Source organism: Oncorhynchus clarkii, chromosome 12 (assembly GCF_045791955.1).
Source record: "Oncorhynchus clarkii lewisi isolate Uvic-CL-2024 chromosome 12, UVic_Ocla_1.0, whole genome shotgun sequence".
NCBI classification, from domain to species: domain Eukaryota; kingdom Metazoa; phylum Chordata; class Actinopteri; order Salmoniformes; family Salmonidae; genus Oncorhynchus; species Oncorhynchus clarkii.
Window position 1 is genome coordinate 55,172,986 of NC_092158.1, and position 13,127 is coordinate 55,186,112.

The following is a 13,127-nucleotide window of genomic DNA, read 5'->3' on the forward strand; positions in this document are numbered from 1 at the left end:
CTGAGAGCACCTTTCATGAATTGTGATACTAGAGGGTGTGCCTGTAGTAATGCATCCGCAATCTGGTCATGATCCATAGAGATGGCTGCCGTACACACTTTCAATGTAGATGGAACTTCCCTGCAGCCATAAGCTCCTGGAGGAAAGTCAAAATGACAGAAATTGGGCAGGAAGTTAACAATTCTGCATGGTCGACACACCACTTCCTGAACACATTTCCCTTGTAGGAATACAGGGTTTGCGTAGAGGATGCCTTGGCTGCCTAAATTGTATCCATTACCAAAGAGAGCAACCCTGCAGCTACAAGGCAGTTACTTTCAGGGGCCACATCCACAACTTCAGTATGCTGGTTTGGGGTGCCAACGCTTGCCGTTCGCTTGTGACATGAGGTCCGCTCGAAGCGGGAGTTCCCATGGTTGGGAGGTTGTCAGCTGTACAAGGTCTGAAAACGAGTGATGTTGTGGCCTATGTGAAGCAACAAGCATAACTTACACACTCTCAAGACTGATCTTCTTCAAGACCCGAGGGAGCAAGGAAATTGGTGGAAACGCATACAGCAGCCCCCTTGGCCATCTGTGTGATATGGCATCGCCCCAAGTGGGCCTCCAGGACCCTTGGAGAACTGCATAGGACAATGGGTTGAATCTTGCGATGCAAACAGATCGGTGACGTCCATTCTGAATCGCGCCCAGATCCTCTCCACTACAGAGGAAGAAGGCCTCCTCTGGAGAAGATGTTCTGCTGCCTGATTCTCCACCCCTGGCAGGTGTATTGCTCTCAGGTGTCTGTTTGCCCAAAGCAGTAGCTCCTTTGCTAGTGCAGTGTCATTGACCTCAATCCTTCCCGGGTGGTTGATGTGTGCAACCACGGTTGTGTTGTCTGTCCATATCAGTGCATGTTGTCTTCTCAATACTGGGAGGAAGTGCCAGAGTGCAAGGTGAACCACCTTGAGCTCCAGTACATTGATGTGAGCCGTTGTCCATAGTGCTGACCATACACCATGGACCCCAGACTACTACCCATCCCTGTAGGGAGGCTCTGTGTTCAAAGACCCGGTTGTGAACTGGGCATAGGAGAAATCCACTGGGAGTTTGATGTGCTAGGCACCACCATTGTATTGCTCTCCAGTGACTCATTGAAATTGTCAGCTTTTTGTGTTTGGCCCTTTTGGGACATAGAGTATGTCTGTTGTACCAGCATTGTATTGGCCACATGTGGAGCAAGCCCAATGGTACAACATGGACTGCAGTAGCTTGGAGGCCTAGGAGCCTCTGACTCTATAGTGCTAACACCTGTTTTTTTCAGTTTGAATGTCAAAAGACAATTTCTCAAAGATATACCACTCTTTCTGGAGACTGTTGCTCGCATGATTTGAGCTTACAGTGTCAAGGCCAGGAAGTGCACACACTGAGTTGGGACCAGAGAGCTCTTTTCCAAGTTCATTGTTAGTCCCAACTCAGAGAGATCATGTGAGATCATGGATGTGTGTGCCAAAGCTTGGTTTTGTGACCCTGCAAATACACTACATATACATAAAGGTATTTGGACACCCGTTCAAATGAGTGGATTCGGCTATTTCAGCCACACTAGTGGCTGACAGGTGTATACAATTGGGCACACTGCCATGCAATCTCCATAGACAAACATTGGCAGTAGAATGGCCTTACTGAAAAGCTCAGTGACTTTCAACATGGCACCGTCATACGATGCCACCTTTCCAACAAGTCAGTTCATCAAATTTCTGCACTGCTATAGCTGCCCCAGTCAACTGTAAGTGCTGTTATTGTGAAAAGGAAATGTCTATGAGCAACAACGGCTCAGCCGCAAAGTGGTAGGAAACACAAGCTCACAGAATGGGACTGGTGTGTGCTGAAGCGCATAGCGTGTAAACATTGTCTGTTCTCAGTTGCTACACTCACTACCAAGTTCCAAACTGCCTCGGGAAGCAATGTCAGCACGAGAACTGTTCGTCGGGAGCTTTATGAAATGGGTTTCCATGGCCGAGCAGCCGCACACAAGCCTAAGATCACCATGCTCAATGCCAAGCGTCGGCTGGAGTGGTGTAAAGCTCGCTGCCATTGGACTCTGGAGCAGTGGAAACGCGTTCTCTGGAGTGATGAATCACGCTTCACCATCTGGCAGTCTGACGGACGAATCTGGGTTTGGTGGATGCCAAGAGAACGCTACCTGCCCCAATGTATACTGACAACTGTAAAGTTTGGTGGAGGAGGAATAATGGTCTGGGGCTGTTTTTCATGGTTCAGGCTAGGCCCCTTAGTTCCAGTGAAGGGAAATCTTAAGACTACAGCTTACAATGACATTCTAGATGACTCTGTGCTTCCAACTTTGTGGCAACAGTTTGGAGAAGGCCCTTTCCTGTTCCAGCATGACAATACCCTGTGCACAAAGCGAGGTCCATACAGAAATGGTTTGTCGAGATCAGTGTGGAAGAACTTGACTGGCCTGCACAGACCCCTGTAGAATAGCAGGAAACTTGCTTTAAAACGGCAACATTTTCTCATAGACTCGTGAGGAAATTTGAAGAATAGCATTATAAAACTGCACAGAAGGTGTGTACAAATGAGTAAAAAAAAATAAAATAATTAAATAACGTTTTCCAGGGGCCCAAATGCGGTAGTCCTGCCCTGCGTTGGGCCCTGGGGAAGGCCTGCCTGGCCCTGCAGCCTGAACTCTTTTCTCAGCCTGGTAAAGTGAGTTTATTTGAACAGCGGCAGCAACCCTCCTAAACCCAAACTTACTGCCCTCCTGAGAAGCCTGCTCCTTTTCTTGGCAGCAGGCGGGGTCTGTTAAATGTGCCCTGACGTGAGACCATCGCTGCTTTCCTCTGACAGTTCAGATTCACTCTGCAGAGTCAGCATCTGCTGCCACCAGAGACCCGAGACCGGCTCCATTAGGCCCGCTGCCTGAGAGCAGCACACCCACAGCACACCCAGAGAACACCACCCCTTAACCACACCGTCAACAGTGTGGTTAATCCTATGTGATTGTGTTGCCACAGTTAATGAGGACTTGTGCGTGTAGGTCTGGAAAAGCAGGCTATTCAATACCTTCCACCAGTCAGCAATAGCCAATTTTATTGATGACAACTGTTTTCATGAAGTCATTTTGTTTAATCTGACTCCAGAGTGGTTACACAAGTTTTACATGTGGTGGTATCGGTATTACACAAGAGACATATGATGTCGACTGTTTTGAGGACCACATTCTTTGGATGTGTTGGGTGAAAGTCAGAAGGGTAAACAGCATACATTTACTACCGAACAACAGAGTACGGCCAGTATCCCTGTATCGGTTACCTGCATATGGGAAAAAAGGAATTGGACTATTTCACAATCATGATTGCACACAGAGAAATATTATTGTGGGAAAAACTGTGGCTGAGCAAAACCAGAGGTTTCAGATATTCTCTCTTCCAACATTTCAGATAAAAACCCTGATTTCAAGCAGAGGTCTTAGAAAAACAGAACACTAGGGTAGTAATTAGCCACCAACATGGTCAATCCCTTTAGAATGTTACAACTTTTACTTGTTGATAAACCAAACATTGTATTCTTCCAACTCCCTGCTCATATCTCATCCATTGTAGGGTTCTATTGTCTCAAAGTAAGGAACAACCAACCACATTCCATGACAACGCATAGCTATGATTATGTGGTAAATTGTAGTCCACTTCATGGTTGATTGTCATCACCCCTGCCTGACATGCAGTATATAGAGTGCATCCGGAAAGTATTCAGACCCCTTGACTTTTTCCACATTTTGTTACGATTATATTGTTTGTTTTTCTCATCAATCTACACATAATACCCGGTAATGACAAAACAAAACCAGAAATGTTTGCAAATGTTTTTTTTAAAAACGTTTAAAAAACTGAAATGTCACATTTACATAAGTATTCAGACCCTTTACTCATTACTTTGTTTAAGCACCTTTGGCAGTGATTACAGCCTCAAATCTTCTTGGGTAGGACGCAACAAGTTTGCCACACTTGTATTTGGGGAGTTTCTCCCATTCTTCTCTGCAGATCCTCTCATGTTCTGTCAGGTAGGATGGGGAGTGTCGCTGCACAACAATTTTAAGGTCTCTCCAGAGATGTTCGATCGGGTTCAAGTCCGGGCTCTGGCTGTGCCACTCAAGGACGTTCAGAGACTTGTCCCTAAGCCACTCCTGCTTTGTCTTGGCTGTGTGCTTAGAATTGTTGTCCTGTTGGAAGGTGAACCTTCACCCCAGTCTGAGGTCCTGAGCACTCTGGAGCAGGTTTTGATCAAGGATCTCTCTGTGCTTTGCTCCGTTCATCTTTCCCTCAATCCTGACTAGTCTCCCAGTCCCTGCCGCTGAAAAACATACCCACAGCACGATGCTGCCACCACCATGCCTCACCGTAGGGATGGTGCCAGGTTTCCTTCATTCTGGCCAAATAGTTTAATCTTGGTTTCATCAGACCAGTGAATCTTGTTTCTCATGGTCTGAGTCCTTCTGGTGCCTTTTAGCAGACTCCAAGTGGGCTGTCATGTGTCTTTTACTGAGGAGTGGCTTCCGTCAGGCTTTCGACCATAAAGGCATGATTGGTGGAGCGCTTCAGAGATGGTTGTCCTTCTGGAAGGTTCTCCCATCTTCACAGAGGAACTCTGGAGCTCTATCAGAGTGACCATCGGGTTCTTGGTCACCTCCCTGACCAAGGCCTTTCTCCCCAGCTCTAGGAAGAGTCTTGGTGGTTCCAAACTTCTTCCATTTAAGAATGATGGAGGCCACTGTGTTCTTGGGGACCTTCAATGCTCCAGAAATGTTTTGGTACCCTTCCCCAGATTTGTGCCTGGACACAATCCTGTCTCAGAGCTCTACAGACAATTCCATCGACCTCATGGCTTGGTTTTTGCTCTGACATTATATAAACATATAAACGTACCTTTCCAAATCATGACCAATCAATTGAATTTACTACAACTCCAATAAAATTGTAGAAACATCTCAAAGATGATCAATGTAAACAGGATGCACCTGAGCTCAATTTTGTGTCTCATAGCAAAGGGTCTGAATACTTATGTAAATAAAAAAATATATCTATGTTTTTATATACATTTGCAAAACCTGTTTTCGCTTTGTCATTATGCTGTATTGTATGTAGAGTGATGATTGTGTTTTTTTATTTTAATCAATTTTAGAATAAGGCTGAAATGTAACTAAATGTGGAAAAAGTAATTGTGTCTGAATACTTTCCGTATGTCCCTATTTGACTGTTCTTCAGTGTCACTTATGTTCCTGGCGCCATTGTGGCACTGAACACTTTCACTAAGGAAGTTTAGAGAGTGATATGTCTATGCTATGTAAACACTTGAGCTGTTGTTAATAAAGTAAATATCGGTATATTCAACAGCCGAAACATTCAGCACCCACGCTATTGAGGGAATGAATTAAACTCGGCTTAACTGGAGTTGTGTAATCAGCTTGCGAAATTCTTTCAACCCTAAACCATTTACAGCCATTTCAGAGGGCCAACATTTGATCCAGTCCCATTACTGGATCTCACCCATTCTGTAACATGAATATTAGCCTAACTAAACACTGGGGCCACCCCTAGGTCCCTGCTACTACTGAGGGAAGTATGCCATTATTCCCCGACCTCAGTACACAGCCGTGAATGATAGATGCTTTGTAAACCTCAGATCCCCCCCCCCACCCCCACCCCTTACCAGGCAGCTGGGAGTAATGCTAATGATATTAACTAAGCCAATTGGACTTCTCCAAACAAACACATTGGACGTCTCAAATTAAGCACCTTACTACTGAAAGCAAAGACAAATTGTTTTGAAATGTGTCTATGACGTCTGAGTTGAAGATGCTGGTTGTGGGCATTTCTGTGGTCCCCTGTACCTCAGTTGGCAGCGCCAAGATAGTGGGTTCGATTCCCAGGACCACCCATACATAAAATGTATGCATGAATGACTACGTCGCTTTGGATGAAAGCGTCTGCTGAATGTGAAAATATAAAAGCAACCATTTTAAAGATTTTACTGAGTTACAGTTCATGTATGGCAACCAGCCAATTGAAAACAATTAATTAGGCCCTAATCTATGGATTTCACGACTCGGAATACAGATATGCATCTAGTGTTGGTCACAGATACCTTTAAAAAAAAACTAGGGGCGTGGATCAGAAAAACAGTCCGTATCTGGTGTGACCACCATTTGTCTCATGCAGCATGACATCTCCTTCGCATAGAGTTGATCAGGCTGTTGATTGTGGCCTGTGGAATGTTGTCCTACTCCTCTTCAATGGCCGTGCAAAGTTGCTGGATATGGGCAGGAACTGGAACACGCTGTTGAACACGTCGATTCAGAGCATCCCAAACATGCTCAATGGGTAACATGTCGGATGAGTATGCAGATCCATGGAAGAACTGGGGAATTTTCAGCTTTCAGGAATTGTGTACAGATCCGTGCGACATGGGGCCATGCATTATCATTGCTGAAACATGAGGTGATGGCGGCGGATGAATAGCACGACAATGGGCCTCAGGATCTCATCACGATATCTCTGTGCATTCAAATTGCCACCGATAAAATGCAATTGTGTTCATTGTGCATAGCTTATGCCTGCCCATATCATAACCCCACTGCCACCATGGGGCACTCTGTTCACAACGTTGACATCAGCAAACCGCTCACCCACACAACACCATACACACTGTCTGCCATCTGCATTCCAATTCCAATTGCACACTCCCTCAAAACTTGAGACATCTGTGGCATTGTGTTGTGTGTCAAAACTGCACATTTTAAAGTGGCCTTTAATTATTCCCACCACAAGGTGCACCTGTGCAATGGTCATCCTGTTTAATCAGCTTCTTGATATGTCACACCTGTCAGGTGGATGGATTATCTTGGCAAAGGAGAAATGCTCACGAACAGGGATGTAACCAAATTTGTGTACAGAATTTGTGAGAAATAGGTTTTTTGTGCGTATGGACAATTTCTGGGATATTTTATTTTAGCTCATGAAACATGGGACTAACACTTACCTGTTGCCTTTATATTTTTATTCCGTATATACTGTATATACACATTTCTAAACTGTACCGGAAGAGATTGAATTGTCACTCAAGTGACTTCAAGAGTCCGCTTTAAGGTACAGTGGTTTCAGCAAGTATTCACACCCCTTGACTTAGATTGATATTTGTTTGTCTTTTGCCACTGGCCTACACACAATACCCTATAATTCCTCATTCAAAGTGGAATTATGTTTTTCGAAAATGTTCCTAATTAATACCAAAAATAAAAAGCTGAAATGTCTTGAGTCAATAGGTATTCAACCCCTTTGTTATGGCAAGCCTAAATATGTTCAGGAGTAAACATGTGCTTAACAACTCACATCATAAGTTGTAGGGGCTCAATGTGTACAATAATAGTGTTTAACATTCATTTTGAATGACTACCTAATCTCTGTACACCCACACATACAATTATCTGTAAGGTCCAAGAGTGCATTTCAAACACAGATTCAACCACAGAAACCAGTGAGGTTTTCCAGTGCTGGAAAGAAGGGCACCTATTGGTAGATGGGTAAAAAAAAAGCAGATATTGAATATCTCCTTGAGCATGGTGAAGTTATTAATTACTTTTTGGATGGTTTATCGATACACCCAGTCACTACAAAGATACAGATACTCAGTTGCCAGAAAATAAGGAAACTGCTCAGGGATTTCACAATGAGGCTAATGGTGACTTTAAAACAGTCACAGAGTTTAACGGCTGTGATAAGAGAAAACTGAGGATGGATCCACAACATTGTAGTTACTCCACAATACTAACCTAATTGACAGCCTGAAATGAAGGAAGCCTGTACAACAAGGCACTAAAGTAATACTGCAAAAGAAATTGCATAGCAATTCCATTTTTGTCCTGAATACAAAGTGTTATGTTTGGGACAAATCCAATACAACACATTGCCGAGAACCACTCTCCATATTTTCAAGCGTAGTGGTCGCTGCATCATGTTATGGGTATGCTTGTAATTGTTAATGACTGGGGCGTTTATCAGGATAAAAAAGAAACAGAATGCAGCTAAGCACAGGTCAAATCCTAGAGTGAAAACCTGGTTCAGTCTGCTTTCCACCAGATAATGGGAGATTAATTCACCTTTCAGCAGGACAATAACTACAAATGTTAGAATTTGTCTGCCACTGACAGAGTATTTTTTGGGGTTGTAAACCCATTTTAATCCCACTTTGTAACACAACAAAGGTGTGTGAATACTTTCTGATGGCCTCCTGAAGTGTGCCTCTGACACACAGTGCCAATATAAGGATGACAGGGATATGTTTGGCTTGGCACTGAGCCCTGGTAATGGCATCGGATTCTCTCTCACCTCATGTTCCTTTGGGATCCTTTGGCACTATAGGCCACTTTGTCACATTCTGTTTTCCATGGTATGTACTATGCCTCTCATGCAGTTGTAACCTTTAGGCAAGACAGCAAGATATTTCCCACAAATCACTGCCCAGCCTATGGGAACTAAGGCTCCTGACTTCCACTCAACTATTTTGAATAGCACCACTTCACAGTATACCCCCCCCCCCCCCCCCCCCCCCCCCCCCCCCCCCCCCCCCCCCCCCCCCCCATTGACTATCTCTCCGTTAAAGACTCAAAACTAAGTGACATTTTTCTGGAGTATTGCAAAACTGATCCCTCGAGCATGTCCCTCATGAAGGCTACTACTTTGCAGTTGCCTACCGCCACACTGGCTGTCACGGGCACACTGACATTATCTCACCCCGTTAGCTGCCAGAATAATTGAGGCTAGAAGTGATAATCCCATCAGTGTGACTGATTTACAATGTGCTTAGGTTCTTTGGGGGTAAGGGACATTGCTTTCCTGTGCCACTGTATACATTCAGGCAATGGCAATATCATGTGTCCTAGTAGTCCACAAGCCTTTGTTATCCATGTCTATGTGCATGCACACTCTTCAAGAAACTACATTTCAACATTTTATTCGGTCTTTTTTAAATGCCACCTCAACAGCAGTAACTACTAGCCTCCATTGTTATAACAAACAACTCAGCATCTGTTAAAAACCCAACTCCACCCTTACATTGTAGTTTCCCATCACAAAATTCAAAAACATAAATGCATCACTGCGTTGTAATATGAAATATATTACAGCCTTTGACTTCAATACTTCCTCCAATTCTTTAGTACAGTATGGCGAAATGTTATTGAACGCAGGCCATTTAAACTTTGGCCGTGGATGCCTGACATGTGATTGGTCGGCAGCCACAAACGACAGCACCTGTTTAGCGCCTTCATTAAAACTGACATAAGAGTTGAGGGAAATATAGGCAGCATCCATTCCCCCGCAATGCTCGTTTTGATTCACGTCTCTACTGGAAAGTTATCCATTTAGTTGAATTTAGTACATTTAAAAAATATATATATATTTAGAATGGTATTTTCTTTTTGGAGTGTATTAGTGCGAATGGAGATGCTACTTAAATTTTCTTTGGCGGTCTTTCTTTGTATAGCCTTTCAGCAAGTAAAGGCGACAGACCCAAACGAACTTCACGAAACCCCTCAAGAGAAACAATTGAACCATCAGAAAAGACGACTCTCACTGCAAAACACAGGTATGTTGGCTAAATGTTGCTTGTAGGCTATAGCTACTGCCTCGTACTTGTATGTCTGAAATGCGGATTATACGTTCACCAGATAGTCTAAAGTTTCACACGTTTTCATAAAATGGTCTGCACAATGCCCTTGTGACTCTCCGGTCGTATTCTTTTTAGGCCACATGAAACTATTTCACTGTGAATTAAAGTTTACAAAATGATGTCCCCCGAAATGACCTGTGGTAGAATTTGGTTTTATAGTGTCGTCCTACGCAGGTACGCAGTGATCTCTAGTTCTGTCACTTCACTGTAATTCAATGCGCCAAGTGACCAACTCTTATCCAAGCACATTCCCGTTGAAATGCCAACACAAGCTCTGACAGCAAGCTGTTCTTACCCCCGGCGCAGCCACACACCACCGTGAATATGTTGACGACGACGTTTTTTTTAATACCCTGGGTTTATGTAATCCATCAATGTAATCATGGTTCCACGTGCCTAGTCTGCAGTGTTTATTTAGTTTTTGCAGGGTATAGGCGCAGTGGCGATTTTTAGCATGTAAATCTTGGTGCTCCTATTTTCTGCTGGCCTGCCCCACCACGACAAAGCAATGAGCTAGGCTGAAACACCTGCATTTTGGAGCTGCCTGTTTTTTAAGCAGCTTTATTAACTCAATTATATATATTTTTTACGTTAACAAACTGATGTGACATGCATTCAAAAAATGTAGCACTAAGAGATATGGCCCTTGGTTTACCTCAGACTTGACTGCCCTTGACCAGCACAAAAACATCCTGTGGCGTTCTGCATTAGCATCGAATAGCCCCCGCGATATGTAACTTTTCAGGCAAGTCAGGGACCAATATACAATGTCAGTTAGGAGAGCTAAGACTAGTGTTTTTCAAACAAATTTGCATCCTGTAGCACTAATTCCAAAAAGTTTTGCGACACTAAAGTCCATGGAGAATAAGAGCACCTCCTCCCAGCTGCCCACTGCACTGAGGCTAGGAGACACTGTCACCACCGATACCTCTACGATTGACCTCTACGATTGACCTCTTTCGTATCGTCTGAGATCCCCATAGATTAGAAAGCGGTCATCCCCTTCTTCAAAGGGAAAGACAATCTAGCCCCAATGTTAGACCTATATCCGCCCTACCTTTCTAAAATCTTCGAAAGCCAAATTAACAGATCACCGACCATTTCAAATCCCACCATACCTTCTCCACTATGCAATCTGGTTTCTGAGCTGGTCATGGGTGCACCTCAGCCACGCTCAAGGTCCTAAAGGATATCATAACCGCCATCGATAAGAGTACTGTGCAGCAGTCTTCATCGACCTGGCCAATGCTTTCGACACTGTCAATCACCTCATTCTTATCGGCAGACTCAATAGCCTTGGTTTCTCAAATGACTGCCCCGCCTGGTTCACCAACTACTTCTCAGACAGAGTTCAGTGTGTCAAATCGGAGGGCCTGTTGTCTGGACCTCTGCCAGTCTCTATGGGGGTGCCACAGGGTTCAATTCTCGGGCTGACTCCTCTGTATACATCAGTGATGTCGCTCTTGCTGCTGGTGTTTCTCTGATCCACCTCTACGCAGACGACACCATTCTGTATACATCTGGCCCTTTGGACACTGTTTACAAACCTCCAAAGAGTTTCAATGCCAAACACTCCTTCCATGGCCTCCAACTGCTTTTAAATGCTAGTAAAACTAAATGTATGCTCTTCAACTGATTGCTGCCTGCCCGACTAGCGTCACTACTCTGGACGGTTCTGACTTTGATTATGTGGATAAATGCCTGTGTCTGGTTAGACTAAACTCTTCTTCCAGACTCACATTAAGCATCTCCAATCCCAAATTAAATATAGAATTGGCTTCCTATTTCGCAAAACAAAGCATCCTTCACTCATGCTGCCAAACATACCCTCGTAAAACTGACTATCCTACTGATCTTTGGCTACGTCATTTACAAAATAGCCTCCAACACTACTCAGCAAATTGGATGTTAGTCTATCACGGTGCCATCTGCTTTGTCACCAAAGCCCCATATACTACCCACCACTTCGGCCTGTATGCTCTCGTTGGCTGGCCCTCGCTACATATTCGTTGTCAGACCCACTGGCACCAGGTCATTTAAGTCTTTTGCTAGGTGAAGCTCCACCTTATCTCAGCTCACTGGTCACCATAGCAACGCCCACCTGTAGCACACGCTCCAGCAGGTATATTTCACTGGTCACCCCCAAAGCCAACTCCTCCTTTGGCTGCCTTTCCTTCCAGTTTTCTGCTGCCAATGACTGGAATGAATTGCAAAAGTCTAACTTTAAGCATCAGCTGTCAGAGCAGCTTGCCGATCACTGTACCTGTACACAGCCCATCTGTAAATAGCACACCCAACTACCTGATCCCCATATTATTTATCTTGGTGTTTTGCACCCCAGTATCTCTACTTGCACATCTATCACTCCAGTGTTTAATTGCTAAATTGTAATTATTTCACCACTGGCCTATTTATTGCCTGATCTTACTACACTTGCACAGTCTATATAGATTTTTCTATTATTGACTGTACATTTGTTTATCCCATGTGTAACTCTGTTTGTTTGTTGCGCTATCTTGGCCAGGTCGCAGTTGTAAACGAGATTGTTCTGGCCAACCTGGTTAAATAAATGTAATAAAATGTATTAATGCCAAAATTACATGCAAAACAGGCAAGCCACCCTTTATTTTATTTTTATTTTTTTGCAAAAAATGTGCCTGCCCTGAATGACGGATCGCCACTGTATAGGAGGGACCCATTTTTCTTTGTCTCTAGGGCGGCAGAACGACCAGGACGAGTCCTGACGGCACTAGTCTAACCCTGAAACATTTTAAATACTTTTACAATATTACGTCTCCACAGTTGGTTGTATAATTTGTAAGAGGATTGTTCTTTACTGAAAAAGCAGCAGTCATATTTGGAGGACTTTTCAATGATTCCCTAGGAACCAGCACATTGACACAAGATCGACTGTTGCATTATTATTAACAAGCTACTGTTCTCTTCTGAAGAGACCACAAACATGCTTGCCACCCTCCTGTTTAGTAACATGTTCCCTCCATCAGCGGAGATCCAGCACTGTCTGGTGAATGCTGGGGATGTGGGCTGTGGCATGTTCGAATGCTTCAACAACAACTCCTGTGAAATACGAGGCCTACATGAGATCTGCGTGACATTTCTGCACAATGCCGGCAAGTTTGACTCCAAGGTATTCCACTTCTCCTAAACCGTTGTGCTGCTGTCATAGAGGGTTTTCCACAAATGCTCTCCACTCTTAGAAAAAGGGGTCCAGAAGGTTTTTTTCATCTGTCCCCGTAGGAAAAAATAAATACAATTTGGGGTCCACATTGAACCCGCTATAGAAAAGGTTCTCCTATGGGGACAGCTGAAGAACCTCTTAAGGTTCTAGATAGAAAAAAGGTGTTAAGAGTGTACTACAGCCAGTACATCCTTTATGTA

At 44.0% G+C, this 13,127-nt stretch overlaps 1 protein-coding gene across 1 annotated transcript in view; it reads left to right on the forward strand.

Moving 5' to 3' along the window:
* LOC139422482 (uncharacterized) overlaps positions 1-13,127 on the forward strand; it is a 30,855-nt gene that overhangs the window by 11,970 nt on the left and 5,758 nt on the right. Inside the window, exons 4-5 of the mRNA XM_071173647.1 lie at positions 9,425-9,644; positions 12,734-12,876. Coding sequence (XP_071029748.1) covers positions 9,425-9,644; positions 12,734-12,876 — 363 coding nt within the window. The remainder of the gene's footprint in view (positions 1-9,424; positions 9,645-12,733; positions 12,877-13,127) is intronic.